The sequence below is a fragment of the Biomphalaria glabrata genome, chromosome 9, assembly GCF_947242115.1.
Source record: "Biomphalaria glabrata chromosome 9, xgBioGlab47.1, whole genome shotgun sequence".
NCBI classification, from domain to species: Eukaryota; Metazoa; Mollusca; class Gastropoda; family Planorbidae; genus Biomphalaria; species Biomphalaria glabrata.
Window position 1 is genome coordinate 11,444,512 of NC_074719.1, and position 18,425 is coordinate 11,462,936.

At 33.9% G+C, this 18,425-nt stretch overlaps 2 protein-coding genes across 2 annotated transcripts in view; one reads left to right on the plus strand and one right to left on the minus strand.

The window, feature by feature from the left end:
• Positions 1-29: 29 nt before the first annotated feature.
• On the minus strand, positions 30-5,547 carry LOC129928334 (uncharacterized). Its single transcript, XM_056042303.1, has 3 exons — positions 5,471-5,547; positions 2,606-2,681; positions 30-2,212 (listed from the first exon to the last, which is right to left on the minus strand). The coding sequence occupies exons 1-3, from the start codon at positions 5,517-5,519 to the stop codon at positions 148-150; spliced, it is 2,190 nt and encodes a 729-aa protein (XP_055898278.1). The 5' UTR covers positions 5,520-5,547; the 3' UTR covers positions 30-147.
• Positions 5,548-5,854: 307 nt separating this feature from the next.
• LOC106074233 (zinc finger CCCH-type with G patch domain-containing protein-like) overlaps positions 5,855-18,425 on the plus strand; it is a 45,952-nt gene continuing 33,381 nt past the window's right edge. Inside the window, exons 1-10 of the mRNA XM_056040528.1 lie at positions 5,855-5,992; positions 7,631-7,727; positions 8,071-8,180; positions 9,869-10,171; positions 11,931-12,025; positions 12,316-12,378; positions 13,027-13,184; positions 13,503-13,660; positions 15,463-15,571; positions 16,946-17,137. Of these exons, the coding sequence (XP_055896503.1) occupies positions 5,936-5,992; positions 7,631-7,727; positions 8,071-8,180; positions 9,869-10,171; positions 11,931-12,025; positions 12,316-12,378; positions 13,027-13,184; positions 13,503-13,660; positions 15,463-15,571; positions 16,946-17,137 (1,342 nt within the window). The 5' untranslated portion in view covers positions 5,855-5,935. The remainder of the gene's footprint in view (positions 5,993-7,630; positions 7,728-8,070; positions 8,181-9,868; positions 10,172-11,930; positions 12,026-12,315; positions 12,379-13,026; positions 13,185-13,502; positions 13,661-15,462; positions 15,572-16,945; positions 17,138-18,425) is intronic.

An 18,425-nucleotide genomic window follows, 5' to 3' on the forward strand; every position in this document is an offset into this window, starting at 1 on the left:
AATTAACAGCATAAATTAAAAACTGACTATTTTGTGAAAGTGTTTATTAAACCAATACATCTCAATTCTTGCAGAAAATATTGATAATAAACAACTGAAAAAAATCAAAAAAATTGGAACAAAGAATACATGTAACTGCACATAAGACTATTTAAAAAAAGAAAAGTTACTATTAGTCTTTGAAAAAAATTGAGAAGTTTGTTGATTCTGTTGGTTGCCAATTAACTCACGTTTCACTATTGCTATTTTTCTTTTTAAGACCAACATTTGTTGATTCATTTCATTTAGCTGGGCTAGTATACTGCTTACAAACCTATTACCTTCGCTTCTTTTCTTAGCAATAACTTCCCTTGTATGTCTCTGAGCATTAGAAAAAGAGTGTTCAAATTCACTGACCTCGATGTCATCTGCTCCAGGAGTGTCTATTTCAAAGGTGTCAATAAAGTTTTGTGTGGGCATTTGACACATCTGTGAGTCTGACAAGCCAGATTTAATACTTTCATTGGAAGCTGGGAAGATTTGCTTTGGTGGCTGTACACATGCTACAGGTGTACAGTAATCTCCTGACTTGACTTTTGTTCTGTCAGTATTGCAGTTCTGCTGAGATGTTTTTTGATTTAGATCATTAACATTAGGCCAGTTCAAACTTTGAATTTCAGGAGTTGGACTTGTTAAAATGTCAGAGTTACAATGTTTTGAGTGCTCTGTAAAAGTTTGTTCAATTTGAGAGTCAGAGTTAGGTAAAGAACACTGAAAGTTATGCAGATCATCTATTGTCGAGGTTCTTTGTTCAACCTCTGAATTAGTGTTAGGTTTGTGTGCATCTTCCAAAACTGTACAGGAACTAAGAGTAGCTTGTGTGTTTGGTGTTTTGGGATAGACAGGTTCCATGGTATTTGTTATATCATGAGGTGGACAGGTATTTGTTTGGATTTTTTCTGTAGCATAGGGGCAGCGGGCTATTAAAGCATCACCTGCATCTGTTATGCTATCTGTTACAACTTGTACATCAGTTGTTTGTTGACAGCATGATGTATTATCGTGGCTGTAGGTGGATTCATTTTTGTTCAAGTGATTCAAATCATTATTAGGTATAGTTTCATCACAAAGCTGTTTCTTATTGTATTTATCATTCATAGATCTGTTACTCAGTTGAACTAGTTCAATTAGATGTTGATCAGATATTGCAGCATATGCATTGTTGTTTTGATTATCTTTAGATGAGGATGCATAAGTTAGCAGCTCTGATGTTTGGACATGTTCATATATTTTATTAGAATGTCCATCATCTACAGATCTGTTATTGTCAATACCTTCAATACATTGTGATGATACATTCATCTCTTTAGTTGATTCATTAGCAATGTGAACTGTATCACATGTGGGATTATTAGAGTGAACTGGATTTTGAACCAAACTATCTAATGTGTGACAACAATCTGAATTCACTTCAGAAATTGCATCTTCTTTAGACATATTCTCTTTGATTAAATCTAGATGCAGTGTTTGATTGATATCATTATCAGGATGTACTATTGAACTTATTGTTTCATCATGTATTTGCTGTGAGATGCCACTAGTGAAAGTCAAATTTAGATCATAGACATTTGATGCATGAAATATTTCTGGTGTAGTCTTTATGTCAGTTGTAATGTTTACTTTTGTTGCATCTATAACATTTTCAGTTACGTTTTCCAAATTTTCTAATGGACAAAGCTTATTGCCATTATCCTCTGATATGGTTGTTACTGCAGAGATTAAAGGTAGAAACTCCTTGACCAATAAAACATTGGCACTTTGCTGGCAAAAATCTTTAGTCACTTTTACTTTGTCATCTTTGCACTCAGTAGAAAGATTAACTTTGAGCTGATCTAAGTCATTCATTTTGTTGTCACCAATATTTGCTATACGTTCAATACAATTTGTTATCTCATCAGCACTCAGCATGTCATTAATTACATTGTGTATCACTATGGTTGTTGAATTGTTTATTGCCAACTTTTCATCATTGTTTTTCAATATAACAGTCTTGGAAAATGTTTGAGTTCCTTGTGTTAGAGGTTCATATGAAGACAGTGTATTTTCATTTTTATCTATCATACGTGGATCTGAGATTTCTTGTTCACATTTCTCATGTGCATTAACATTTCCTTCACTATTGGTGTCTTCATTTAATGCATCAGTATTCAAACCATCTGTGTTATTATCACCACTGGAGAAGTTAAGAAAAATTACAAATAAGTTTGATGCACTTTAATAAAGTTCATGTACAATGATTTTAAATGCAAATGTAAAAAAGAACAGTAAGTTTGTAAACTAATATAGTAATACAGTATACTTACAACTCTTAAATAGTGGAAAGTATAACCAACAGTAATACTGAAATTACTTATATTATTATTTTATATTCACTTTTATCATTCAATTTTCAAGAGACTTGTTTTTTCAAAAAAAAAAAAAAAAGCAGTGTTAGAAGAAGGACTTATATTGTCCGAATATATTTCCTTATATAAAGAAACATTTCTAGAATATTACTTTCTTTATAACAAAGAAACATTTCTAAATATAACAATACAGAATGACAATTTGTGACAAAGCATCTTACTAGCTCATTGAATCCTTTAAGCTTGAATTGCACACATGCTTTGACCTTAAATTGAGAGGTTTGTTAGAACAATCCTCTGGGAATAAAAATCAAAACAATTATTTTAAAAGTCTCTTCATAATTCCACATAGTCATAATCTATTTTATTTAGTGTTTCTAGAAGATTACTGATGAAAAATTGTGTTGTACTTAGTTTTCAATTAAATCTAGATCTATATTCTAGATGAATGTGACCAAGCTGCTTTTACAAATTAAAACTCAATAATTGGATATTTTAGGAAAGTCTAAAACATTGACACAATAATCTAATTAATAATGTTATTAACAAATTGAAGGTCTACACATAACCCAAAGATGCCTGCACTAAATTATGGACATAAAATACAAAAATAAGGATATTCTGTTAAATAGTGGAATGTACAACGGCAAAGTTAATTATTTGACTGATGCTCTGGGTAGAACATCTATCCTGTTTTAAAGTTGCCAGATTCCCAATATATATATGGTCACCCAATATATATATATGGTCACCAAACATAATCCCTGACTTATATATGATGTGTATAAAAGTACCAGATTTTGGTTAGTGAAGGTCCTGGTCAGCATTTTTCGTTGAGACCTCTATCTTCTTCAATATTAATAAAGATCTAAAAGTATGCCATATTTTCAGAGAAAGTGAGTATTTCAAAATTTTATCACATTCTCCTTTTTCACCAATGCTTAAAATGCATAACTTGCTAAAAAAAATGTTTTAAAAATATGGTGAACCCGTTCATGGGTTAGGTATATGATGATGTGTCTGTTTCACATGTGTGTTCTAGTTTAATCAGAAATCTTGATTATCTGTTGCATCTCTCTTTGATCAAACCAAAGCTGTCTTAGGAAGGTCATCACCCCAATGTCTACAAATTTTGATTACTCACCTCCACAGAGAACAGGGAACAAGATTCTGAGGTACAATGCTGGAGAACGAAGTAAAGCTGCAAGCAAGACAAAGTACCTTCAACTTTACAGACGTCTTCCATGTATACTGCCAATGTACGAAAAAAGCAACTGATGGAGTTTGTACGTGACATTGCAAACAATTTAACTTTGTGAAAGATTTGTGCGTATGGCTTTGGTTTTTTCTTGAATCCAGACAGAATCTGATGTGAATAAACAAGCCGATTCACGAGTGGAAAAGGTTTCCATATTCCATACATATGAAAGCAACTATTTTAGGGCTATCTGATAGAGCAGCTTTCTTTCTCATTCTTTTGTCTAAGAGTTTTGCCATTTTTGAGAAGCTTTTCCAATTCTTTTCGTCCCCTCAATGTCTAAATTGAGCTTTCTAGCAATAGTTGATCTCAGGTATGTAAATTGAAATTAAATTTCTACCCCAACGTAAGGGCGTGATTTCCAATGCTTATCGTGAGTATTTCTGATTTCTGAGATGGCCAGAATTTCAGTCTTAGTGAGACTTATTGTAAGACTGAGCTTATGATATTGGCATGCAGCTGCCTAAACATTTAAAGTTGCCAAAGCTAGACGTAATACAGGAGGATGGTGTAACAGATGTTCTCCAAAACACCATGAGCTACAACTCGCTTCCAAAAGAGACATAAAAGGTCTAGAATCTAGATTTAAATATATAGGCTATATAGATCTGGATCAGGATGACGTTTATATAATAATAATGCAGTATTTCTCGTGGCTATACAGCCCCAGCTGCGACCAACATATTTTGCCACATTGTCCGCCGATGGTCGATTTAGATTTTCTTTTCGTCATCTACGTCTGTCCACGGTTGCGGGTTTTCTTTTGGTTTCAAATATGTATCCTGTGGCCTTTGTAAGTGACCTCCAGCTGTCTCATTCTGAAGCCGCCTGCAACCCGGTGCTCTCTTCTATGTCAGTTAAAACAAGTTGGGCATTTCCGTTGGGCACGTCTGTTACGTCGACCGCCTTTAAGCTCACCGAAAAAGACTGCTTTTGACATACGTTCGTCCCCCAAGCAGGACACGTGTCCTGCCCAGCGTAACGGTCGGAGCATAAGAAGTCCCTCTATACTCACTATACTGTCCATACCGGCGTTTGTGAGGACATCGCTGTTTGTAGTGCGGTCTTGCCACCGTATGTCCATAATGGAGCTCAAACATCTTTCTGAGAGCGTTCAAGTAGTCTTAGTTGCTTTCAGACAGACAGTGGTTATCTCAACCCTTTATATAATATAGTAATAAATATAGATAGGGGGCCTATCTAGATCTAGATCATGGTCTTAAGCCTACTCTATATTTAGACTCTAGATTAGTCTAGATCTAGAATCTAGATGAGTAGATCAAGACTAGATGAGTAGATCATATAGATGTCTCTCTAGATCTAGAGAATATTAGGCCTATGGGTTGCCTCTGAATCAGCATGGAAAACCAACGACTTTGCAGAGTTTAAATCATTGATTAAAATGCACTGATGCAAGTATGATGCTAGATCTAGATCATGGTCTTAAGCCTACTCTATATTTAGACTCTAGATTAGTCTAGATCTAGAATCTAGATGAGTAGATCAAGACTAGATGAGTAGATCATATAGATGTCTCTCTAGATCTAGAGAATATTAGGCCTATGGGTTGCCTCTGAATCAGCATGGAAAACCAACGACTTTGCAGAGTTTAAATCATTGATTAAAATGCACTGATGCAAGTATGCAAGACTGAATTGACTTAGGGACAAGCGAAAGACGTATTCATCTTCTTGTTTGAAGCAACGTCTGTATTTTATGAGATAAATATGAATAGATTCCACTCTAGTGGTGTTCAGTCTCAGCAGGCCTACTACTATCATACTAGATTCTAGATTATTAGATCTAAATCTATAATCTAGATAAGTACCTTCTAATAATTTGCGTTTCTTGCCTCTAATTTTGCCAGTATTGGGCATTTTTTTACAAAGTCAACTCAAAGAGTTTGAAAGAGTTTATTGGACTTTATAGACTAGAGTAGATTATAGATACTAGACCTAGATTGTAGTTGTACTCTAGAGTCAAATTAAAAACGAATAGATCTAATAATTAGTTTAGGTATAATTATCCAATCATGCCCAATGCATTTTTAGATGATCTAGATCTCTCATATTTCATAATATAATTTAAGAGTCTATGGTTATGGAGTATCTATAATCTAGAATTTGTCGTCTGCTATTGGAAAGAAAGAGAAACTACTCTTGAATTATATTTTTTTAATTGTAGAATGATCTTTTCCTATTTATTATTTTTGATTTTCTTTGCGTAGAGAGCTGGATCTATTGTATAAAATCTAGATTAGATCTATTTCAATTCATATTCTTATTAAGATAACATGAATCAAAACGAAGAAAATAACTTAGAAGCTTCATTGGAAGTGTATAAATTGCAGGTATTACTATTAGTGACTTAGTCTCTTAGATCTAGAAGTATTAGTATTACTATTATTAGTAACTATGATTATGATCTAGATAATAATAGTTAATAGTAATAATTTATTACTATTAACTATTATTATCTAGATCATAATCATAGTTATCATAGTAGATCTATGACTTACTCAACTTACTGAGTATACCTAGGACTCACTAGGAGACCTATCATGTCCTATGGCTATACTATAGTTATAGTAATACTAATAGTACTAGTCTAGATGTATACACATAAAAAAAATAATTATACACTTTATTATATTATACAGTATACTTAACTTACTACTTAAGTCTAAGTACTCTAAGTCCAAGTACTTACTTATAATTATTACTTAGTCTTATGTCTTATAATTATTGATTGAAGTTATTGTATACATTATAATACATAGTTACATACTTAACATACTTATTAAAATACTTTACTTATAATACTAGATTACTAGATCTAGATCTAGAAATCTAGAATCTATAATTTAGTAAAATATTAAAATAATATAATAATTATTATAATCATAATCTAGATTCTATTAATTAGTATTACTATTATACTATTATTTATAGTTATAACATAATACTAATAATACTAGTATTATATTATCTACTATTACTGTTATCTAGACTAGATCAGTAGATTGATGTACAAGTGCTCCTTCTTCTCTAGTGCCATTGATTAGTCATTAGAGAATGGAATGGGTTGCCTGAATTAGCCAGGAAAACCAATGACTTGTCTTAGCAGAGTTTAAGTCATTGATTAACATTCATGACTAGATTGAGATTGATATGTGAAATATTCCTATACTGTTATCGCCACGCCACTCCAGCTAATGGGACACTGATGTCAGCTCACCCAGGGTATCCTATTGGGGCCTTGTTTGCTTCCTGTTCTTAGTCTATCTATTTCAACTACTAGATCTTTCCATGCAGGTGCCAAACTAAGGCAAAGGGGGCTTAATCCTCCGGTATCGAGAACCTTTATATTTAGTTCTTTATCCTACATATGATATATGCAAGGTTTTGGTCCAACCTAGGATGATTTGAATTGAACTACATGAACTATTGTTAGCCATTGCAAGCTTAAATTTGATGTCTAATTATAAACTTAGAAAAAGGCGAGAATCCTTAGAAGCAAAAATAAAAGAAATTTAAAATTTCATTCTTCCTATTTTGCTTCAACTGGAACATCAGAACAGATAGAACAATGAGTCCTATATATATATATATATATAATTATAATTATCTTTACTGTGAGTTGTACTTTATAGGAAGGGTTCTCAAATCTTAACCATAACTGCTACTAACTTAACACACTCTCTCGCACATTCAATGAAGACTTAATCACTCAGTTCACAACACATGCAACACTTTGCATTCATAACAAGGGGATATAACAATCATACCAAAATATCAAACTAACATTCATTCTCGCCATACCTCCTCCTGACATTCTACAGTGATGCATTTTATAGAGCTATTCTGCAGGTGTATGTGTTACTTTATTCAATTGAAAAATATTCAGAGTATGAATTTAATTAAACAAATTAAAAATTATTATTATTTGTAAACATATTTTCTAAAGAAACTTTCTTTTGTATTTGCAGCTGTCACAAGTTGAACAAGCAATACAAGTAGCTGGGGAGACCCCAGATTTAAATCAACTGAGGGATGACCTACTAGAACTTATCAAATTAACTGAAGGTATGTCAATATATTTATAATGGACTAGGGTTACATTCATAAAACTAATAATGGAAAAGGAAAGTTAATTCCACACCCTCTTCTTTATTTTGTCTTCCTAGGATTGATCATCAAATCAAATAATAGAAACAAGCAAACATAAAATAATAAATATCTTTTAAAGAAAAATTTTTGTCTTAAATATGCTGCACAAATACAACATTGAAATATAAAATATGTGACATTTATAATTTATATCCATTTAGAGTGTATTGCAATTGCTATTTGTTTTACAATCTGTTTTGTATTTTTTTGTTTGTTTTGTTTAAAACTTGGAAATAATTGCAAATGTTTCAATCCTCAGACAATTTACTGCAGCTGAAGAAAGCAAGACTATTAAAAGCTCTTGATGAACAGAGTGTCCCTGTTGGTTCAACATCTACATCATTAGATGATGAGTTTGCTGCCTTCCAGGTAACACCTTGTTGATGATACTATAAACAGATCACCTTCACCTATCCCTTAGTCTGTTGAACTGTTGAGGCTCCAGACAAATTTGTTGACTGTCTTTCTCCATTCCTCTCTGTCTTTTGCCTTGGATAGAACCTCTTTCAATGGCAGGCCCATCCATTCTTTTATGTTGTCTTCCCTTCCCTTTCTCTGTCTGCCTCTTCATTTTCCTGGTACTGTTCCCTGAAGGAAGGTCTTTGTAAGCAGATACAGATCAGTATTTTGTATTTTAATGATCACACTGCAAGTTTGTCATGCATGAACATAAAATAAGCAGAAGAATGTTAGTTGGATTTAGAGAAATTTATTTTGTGGGGATAATAGAAATATGGACTCTCAATCAGACAGTGACCATTTCATGAAAAAACATAACCACACAACCTGTGTCAAGTTGATTTTGATGCCATTGTTAATGTGTTAATGAATTCAACCTATGCCTCATTTTATTAAAGTGAAAAAAACTTTCAGAACTCAGATGTATTCCGAGTATTTTCTGATTCCAGAGACAACAAATTTGGCCTGAGAGTAAATGTATCCATTTATTTAGCAAGTAATATAAATGGAGTTTGAGGCTTTGGTGCTGAAATAAATGATGAACATGTGATATAAATGGAGTTTGAGGCTTTGGTGCTGAAATAAATGATGAACATGTGATATAAATGGAGTTTGAGGCTTTGGTGCTGAAACAAATGATGAACAAACATGACATTATCATATAAAAGAACTTGGGTGCAATAGTTATAAATATGGTTAAAAATAGATAATATCTGACAAGGACTTGAACAGGGGCATCTGAACCCAGGGGCATCTGAACCAGCCACAGCACCTAGCAGTGACCTGGTACTAGGCTGACATCTGACTTGACTATCTAGGTCCCCTCTAAAAACTATTCTACCTTAGTTCTACTATGGTACGTTGCCATTTATTCATCACTATCATGCAACAATTGGATCTGTTCTTTTCTTGTCAAAGACGGAAAAAATGTTTTCTGCTTTGAATAAGAACAACTATGTTTGAAGAAATTAAAATGGCTATATAAAAAAGCATGTATATACTAACATTGTTATTATCAGATTATTGAATGAAATTTCACTTAAAATTATTGAAATGCTGAGTAAAGTTGAGGCAAAGAAAAAATGAATACTCAACTAACTGATCACACCAATGCTATCAAAACTTTCAAATCTGGTATACTATACCACCCATTCATTGATTAACTTATTTGGATCAAATATTAGAGTAATTTTTGTTAACATAGACAATGTTCGTATAATCCAATCAGATTTTATTGGAACCAAAAAGATATCTCCTAATGTGGTCAGATATATAGGAATCAACTGAAATGTTACCTGTGACTTAAGGATCACTTGTATGCAGCTGCAGACCAAACATGCTATTAATTGTAAAATGTGTAGACTCAGCCATAAAATTGTTCAAATTATATTTTTATAGTATTAATTTATCATTTTCAGATAACTTAAAAGGATAGAGAATGTCTTCTTGTGGCTATACTTTTGTAGATAATTTGGAAATAATTTTTAACATAAAAAGTAAACAAAAGTTAAATCTTTAAAGTATGCAGTTGGATTAAAGAATTTTTTCATAAAATTATCAAACTATTTTAATATATATTCATCTCTTTCCTCTAAAAGTCATCTTTGGCTGATGAGTTAAGCCCAGCAAACTCTAATATAGATTCTTCATCGACCAACCAGTCTACTTCACACTGTGCAGGGGCTTCATCCTTAATAGACAAAGACCCAGACAGTTTTGATAGCTCTGATTCTGATGATAGTGACGTTGATGCTGCTGATGGTAGTTCATATTTTTCTGATTTAATTGGGACTAAGTGTAGGGCACCTTTTCACCATGAATACGGAGGTCATCATTACGGCAATGCCATGATATGGTCTGCTGATCCACCCTCTGACATCACTGATGCCAAAGAGTACATGGTAAGTAAATCTATAAAACATGTTTAATGTTAAGAATGTTAGGTGATAGAAAAAATGGTTTATAGTCTTGCAGTATTTTGACAAGATTTGGACCCAATCTCTTTTTTTTTTTTACAAACCTTATACCAGCTCACTCTGTCTGGTAAAAAGTTTATTCACGTTATTTCTCCCACACCCAATCTCGGATTAAACTTAAATTTCGCACTATTATTTCTTGGTAATTAATTATTTTGTTGGGTAACTTGAACAATGAACTTGACAGATGTGGTGGTTTAAGTTTAATTAGTCTCTTTGAATTTTGGGACCTGAATGAACATTTTTTAAATGCATTTATAAAAAAAACAATCATGTAAACATACACCAAGATACCCCCTTCTCTCTCCCCCCCCCCCCCCCCCCCTCCCTTTCACAACTGGTCCAGGCAAGTGATAGGATCATAGCGCATTGAGAAAGCTAAAAGCTAAACAAAAACAATTGGTAAAAATATTTCCATCGCACTGATTTATATGTCTAGGTCTGTCATACATATAATTACATGACTTATCCAAACTAATTGATACAGTTACACTTAATATAAGCTTTGTTTTTTTTTTTAAAGTATTTTTTATATTTTTCTTGTTTCAATGTGTGAAAGTCAAGTTCCTCTTTTAGAACATTGAATGCGATCTTGTCTGTGTTCTTATGTCTTATGCAGTGGTGGACTTGCTACATGGGCGTTTAGGCAAATGCCGGTGTTCTGGCACCGAAATGGGCTAGTGGCTGAGGCTGAAAGGGCCGGTTGGAATGGAAATATGGCTTGTAATATAGATATTGGCCTCCTTCAGTCGTAGAATGCCTATGGTTCATCTCGAACACTTTTTCATATGGCTGTGGAGCCCTATTTTGGAGAGACACTCCCGTCCACATATATTGCAGGTCAAGGTGGCTTTTGCTTTGGTGGTAGAGGAGCCGGCCATTTTCCGTGTGGCATGCTTTTCTTCAAGAGGCCCATATTTTTTCGCTGTCCATAGCTTTCTTGGTCACCGTCTCTCTCCAACTGGTGCTGTGTATGGCTATGTCTTCCCAATGGTCAGTATCAATGTTCACTGATTTTAAATCCTGTTTTATCACATTCACGTAACGGAGGTGGGGGGCGACCAGTTTTTCTTGAGCCAGACACAAGTTGAAATGGGTTAGTGGGCCGACGCTGAAAGGGCCGGTTGGAATGGAAGTATGGTTTGTAATACAGTGAAAGATTTTATAATATTCTTTTACAAAAGGGGCCTATAGAACGTCACGACTGATCTTCACATTACTATATAAAATATGAGAAAGATCTTTTACACTCTTTACTGTGTAATACTTGTCCAACTCTTGTTCCATAATAATTTAATAGCCTTTATCTGTATACCTTTCTTATGGTGAGTTTCAAACTTTATAAATCTACATAGAATCTACTAAGCAATTAACTAACAAAAAAGAGTCTCTTATTTCATAAACACAGTTGAATGATACTAAAGTAAATTAAGCTAATTAAAGTTGGGCCATTGAGATCACATGCCAGCCTTCAAATAGAATGAATATGAAAACCTGACATTAGTGCATCATCAAACTTTACACCAGGCCCCATTATATATGTAATAATTATAATACTTGGTCCATGAATAATTACTTCACATGCATACATTAGGCTTATTGTATAATCTATATATCTTATAATTCAATTAAATTGCTTTTGAAATTGAGCATCTTTACTTATTCATAATATTTCTCATCCTAGGTGCGTGTAATATTTCTGAATCCAGTTCATCCGTCTCTCATTACCTGTTCCTATTATTTGGATGGACAGTGTAGGTTCTCAGATCAGGACTGTAGGTAAATGTCAGATATCTAATTAGATAGTTTATCCTACAAAGTACAGATAATGTGATTTAGGTATTGTGACAGGATTTGTACAAATTTTGAGGTGTTAGCTACTAGGTGAATGTATGTGTATTCATTTAAAAATTGCCATTTTTAATATTGACTTTTGCTTACTCATGAAAAATTGTAAGTATCTTAATGTTATTTATAAATTTTAATACACAAAACACCTGCATTTACTAAAATATGAGTGACTATTATATATAATATTCTTTTTTTTTTCTTTGTTTCTGTTATACTAGACGTTCTCATGGTCATCCTGTTCTTGTGTCAGAGCTGAAACCATTTATTGAACCTGACCACAGGTCAGTCTTTGTGATAGGGTTCTATTTAACAAAATTATCTTTACAGCAAAATTAAATAATAGAAAAATGGGATAAAGGAGTTTTATGCTATACACAAACTTGTAGGCGGCACTTTCAGGCCAGTCATGCTCACATAATGTCACACAGAGCTCACACCTAATGGCATTCACAACTGTGTTGACCAATTGTCTGATCAAAAAACATCATTATTTAGGATAGAGACTAAACAAACACAATAAAAGTATTTACCTTTGTGGGACACTATGATGATAACTGGGAACATTATTTTAATAAAATAAAATGTTTGCGCTTGAATTCTATTATTTTATCGCCACCTGTGCTCATTTCTAGAAATTAGATAATAGCCTGGACATTATCTTTGGTTGGAATGGTGTCACCTTTAGCAGTTAAGAAATTACACAAGTGCAACTATTTTAAATTTTAAAAGCTTTACAATTACACCACAAAATAAAAAGAATTTTGTTTTTTGTAATTAAAAAAATGTATATGATCTAAAAACACATTAAAATAAACAAACTAAGGCTAATTATAAAAGAATGCTTAAAATTAGTTATGATACATTTTTACCTGATATGTACAGTATAATTGTGATTCTTTTTCTGTTTTTTTTTAAAATTAAATTTGCAGTAAAATTAAAGAAGGCTGTCGGTGCCTGGCTAAGTTCACAGATGAAGTTTGGTATCCAGGAACAGTTGTGGATATCTGTAATGATCATCAGGTCAATGTCAGATTTGATTCTCAAAAAGAAGAGAGTACAGTACTGGTGGAGCATGTGTTACCTCTAGGTGAGATCCTCCAATGAAATTATCTGCAATAACTTTTGAAAAAAAAGAAATTAGGAGTGCTGCTAGAGTGTTAGTAGTGATGATTTCTTTAAAGTGAACCTGAAGTAAGATGATTTTAAAAGTGAAGAAAAAAAAAAGAATGTAAATCCTTGAAAGTGTGGGCTAGTGATGTAGTAACATTATCCTTCACATAGCATGATCAATTTTTTTAACTTTCTACTTTCAATCTTCAGTGCTCTAAAGATATTTGTCTATTAAACAATGGGGTTTGTAACGATATGAATTTTGAAATAGAGTTTTTGTTTGTACTTGTTTCAGAGAGTGAAAGTGATAGTGAGGATGATGATGATAAAAGTGATGATGACGCCCACAGGGACACAGCTAAGTCACACAACGATGATGACGAAAGGCCAGCATACATGTGGACACCAGCACAGACCACTGATAAAATGGGAGCTTGGGAAACACATACGAAAGTAAGAACTTTTAGACATTGAGGGAAGAGATCCATCAATGGTGGAGGTAGAATGTTACTTTCCTTGCTTACAGCCTGTCTTTTATTCCTTTTTGGAATATTGTAAATGAACGTTGAATATTAGAGACTGATTGAATGGTGTAATACTGGGTTCTTACTTCCTGAAGTGCTCTAGTCACATGACGAGACAAACACTATACGACTGACTCAAGTCCGTTCAGCAGACAACATGAAGATTTTATTTACAACATAATAATAATATGCACTCCTTGTTAGTGCTACAAGTCAAGAAATAATAATCCCATCCGCATAACAGCGGTATCAAAAGTATCAATCACGTCCGCATCTCAGCGGGTAACAATAAGAACAATTACTACTAGTGACACTGGAGCTTCAACTATAGATATCCATTGAAATACGAATAATACCTTTGTATCCAATAAGCACATTATGAAATCAACTCTCAAATATTATTAATCAACAATGACTAGTCCATCGACTTTCATGCTATATGCCTATATATACACCAGTCCAGGAAGAAACGTCCAACCTTCCTGTACCGGGAGCAAGACCTTACTGACTTGACTTGACTGAACTCAAAGTCAACTTTTCATTCTACTTCCTGTTTTCTACATCAGGAATTCCACGTGTCTTTTAAACTATTAACATGACGTGAACTTTAGATCATGCAATGTCAACTAAGACTGTGACAAATATGTAAGCACTTCATATTTTTTTCACTGACCACTTTACATCCATTGATTTTTAAACATATTTGGCTAACTTGACCAATTAAAATACTTGTTTTTCCACCTTTCTATAATATTGTTACGAATCTCACTATCCAGGCTCTCTGCAAACTGCACCATACACCACCAACGTAAAGAACTTGACAACTCAGGGCTCCAGAGTAACGTAACACTTTAATAGTTGAATAAATAACAGCCAATACTGTACAATTGGCAACACGTACACTGTACAAATATCTTTCCAATAACACCGTACCGCCGTATCAACTCTTGCACTGGCCTCTCCGTCTCGTACTGGGTTCAACAGTTCAGGACTGACTTCACACACTGGGCTCGTTGTGTCGGACTCGATCACAGACCAAGATCAAGACGCCGTTCGTCTCAACTGTACTTGAAAGTACTCCGCACTGAGCCGTCGTAATGCTCCGTACAGAACCACACCGTTGAACTGTGCTGTAGTCGACCGTGTCCTGAGCCCCTGCCGTGAACCTTCTGTCGTGAACCGTTTTGACTGTGTCACCTCCACTCTTTATATAAGGTCCCTGCTGGCCTTCTAGAACCGGACGGAACATCGCTCGACGTTTCTAGCTTCGTCACATGACTACATCCCTCGTGACACCCCTGAGCTCTGTTCACAACGGCGATCCTTCCTGAACCGTCCTGTTGGCACTCGACTTGGCTGACCGTCGTAACTTGTCACGGTTGACCGCTCATCTAGCGCTGGCCTGGAGCAATTTGCGTCGGCTGACTACACTCACACCACTACCCCCATCTGTGTCACCACCAGGTTTATAACAATATTTAATAAAGATGAATTAAGTGCTGAAAGAGGGGACAGAATAAAGCAACACAGAAAACTGTAATTTTAGACAAATTTTGTCTTGGCTTTAGGATATTGTGAGAAGTTTCTTCAGAGTTCAATAGTTGAAGGAAGTTTTTATTTTTCTTCCAGATAAAGCCTTTTTTTTTTAAAGTCTATTTTTCCAGGGATATTAGGTTTTTATTTTTTAATGACACTAATTTAAAAAAAAATAATTTTGATTTGTCTGTTCAGGGCATTGGATCAAAACTTATGGCCAAAATGGGTTATATCACAGGTCAAGGTTTAGGACCAGAAGGTTTAGGGAGAGCAGAACCTGTGCCTATAATGTTACTGCCACAAGGTAAATTTGACGACTTTCTTTTTATGGGATTAAAAATAGTCCAGTACAAATGTAGATTATTGAAAACAAATGAATAAAATTTAGTTGGTTTATAAATACATTTGCTGTAAATGATAAAGAGATATAAACAACTGTAAATGATATAAATAATACTAGCTAACCATAGACATGAACTTGATATTAAATCTAGTTTTTTGATGTAATACATTTTCTAGAAAATTGGTTCTATGTACTTATGCATAGTATCTACATCTATCCATCCCATATTTATGTATTGGTTAGCTGCTTCAACAGTATTTATCTGAAGTATAAAGAGTCTTTTAATTTAATCCCAAGTGTCTGTTTGTTTCTTAAAATAAGCTTTTTAGTTAGCCCTTGAAAATTCTATCCAGCTACAATTTGTTTGTTAAAATTCAAGACTTGGTCAATATGCTGGTCTTTTGAAAACCTCGTTAACTTTTAGTCTTACAGGTTATATATAATAAGGCTTGTCTTCGAGTCCAAAGGTTAGTGAGGAGTGCAGTATTTCCCATGGCTGCGCAGCCCCAGATGTGACCTACATATTTTGCGACATCCAGGGCAAGCATAACCATTATCCGCAGGTGGTCGATTTAGATTATCTTTTCGCCGTCTGCGTTTGTCCTCGGCGGCGGATTTTCTTTTGGTCTCAAATGTGTTCCCGCGGCCTTCGTGAGGAACCTCCAGCTGTCAGGTTATATATAATGTTAGTATATAATATCAGATTGGCTTCCTGATATTTTGTAAGGGAAAGTAAAGATGTCATTGTGCTGGCCACATTACTCCCTTATCAACCCCCAGCTCACAGAATAATGCAAACTTAACAACATGTGTTCATTTCTCATTGATATGTTAAGTCACAAAGGAAACTATTACTATTGTAGTGTAGTATCACATTTTGATTGTTGTAGTTCCTACTCTTTCAATATTTACTGGCATATCTGACAGTGTTTTTTGAAATTCATGGTTTTGAAGTGAAATGTCAAACTTAGCTTCTTATTAAAGTGATCCCGTGATCAGAATTTTATTTTTTCAATTTGAATGTTATTGATTCCTATGGTAGGGCTAGATCACATATACTGTAGGTGCAACATAAAATGAAAAAGGAAGTGAAGAAGTATCTTCATACATCTAAAATAAAGCCAGTAGATATGTAAATGATGCTGTCATGCTAAAATAATGACATTGTCTTTATCATCAGCCTTGCTAGTAAGATTATGCTGACGTTTTCGTACTTAGAGGTACACCAAACTACATAGTTTTTTTCTTTTTAGATTATTGTTTCTTTTCTAGATTATGTGCCAATGTTTGTTGTTGCTTTTCAGTGTATAAAATATTTCAGAAATGTCTTGGCAGGTAAATCTCTGGACAAGATCATGGAGCTGAAAGAGATGTCAGGCAACGATGACATGTTCAATGCCATGAAGAAACTGGAGAAAAGACAGAAACTGATGGAGAAGAAGGAGCTAGAGAAAGAAGAAAGGAAGGAAAGGAAAGACAACTGGGGAGTCTTTGGATTTATCAACAATAAACTGGGAGATAAGAAAGGTCAGTACAGAGTTTTATTTTGTATCATGGCTTAGATCCCTTGATCTGTACACTGGGCTTGTCATCATGCCTAGGACATTTGTACTTTAATCCATATTTGAATACTTTTAATGAAAGCTTTTAACTACATTATACAAATGAGAAAACTTTTATGTCTTGGTTATAAGTCAATTGAAAACATATTTTGTTCTTTTGTTTATGTACTTTGAAAATCCTTTGGCATTCTATGTCTTTAAAGGTTAAAAGTTATAATAGTTTAATTGTAAGGGTAAAGAAAATTTATTGTGATTCTAAACATTCTAAGGCTGGGCTTGTAATACATCCTATTTATTGACAGATTATAGAAGTCATTTATAACATTTTAAATCTCTTATGGTTGAGTGGTAAAACCAAGAGTTCTGTTGAATTCTAAGAAATTTCAGTTTGGGAATTTTGGAAGTGCCTGAGTCCACCTAGCTCCAATGGTACCTGATGTTTATTGGGGAGGTAAAGAAAGATTAGAAAAGGCTGGGCAAGGCAGAGCATTAGCCGCTCTTTACACACCACACTGATGAAGTCACCAGAAATATCCAGTAGGACCCTTCGATAAGGGTTTGACTTTCATCAATTAAACAAATAAATACATACTTAGTCTAACACTATCTAAAAACAATAATTTATGTCTCAGACTCAATGTGTCTTCTTTACTGGGCTATTTATCAATCAAAAACAGCTTATTATAATAGATGAGAAAACATTTGTTTGAACTGACTGGACTGTTACCAGCTAATTTTTTAATTCTAACTGTATGAGCCAACTATTTTTTTGGAAACTGTATGAGTCAACTATTTCTTTCTAACTGTATGAGCCAAGTATTAATTTATAACTATGAGTCAACTATTTCTTTCTAACTGTATGAGCCAAGTATTAATTTATAACTATGAGCCAAGTATTAATTTATAACTATGAGCCAAGTATTTCTTTCTAACTGTATGAGCCAAGTATTAATTTATAACTATGAGCCAAGTATTTCTTTCTAACTGTATGAGCCAAGTATTAATTTATGACTTTCTTGTAACTATATGAGCCATCTATTTCTTTCCAACTGTATAAACTTTTTTTTTGTCTGTCTGAGCCAGCTATTTCTTTCTAACTGTATGAGCCAACTATTTCCTTTCAACCTGGTCATGTGGTATGTACTCTGGACTGTTGTTCAATAGTCTCAAGGTTCAAAACCTGTCAGCCACCCCTCCCTCAACATCCTGTGGTAGGTTTGGGTTAGAATGTAAAAGTCTTCAAACCTGAAAGA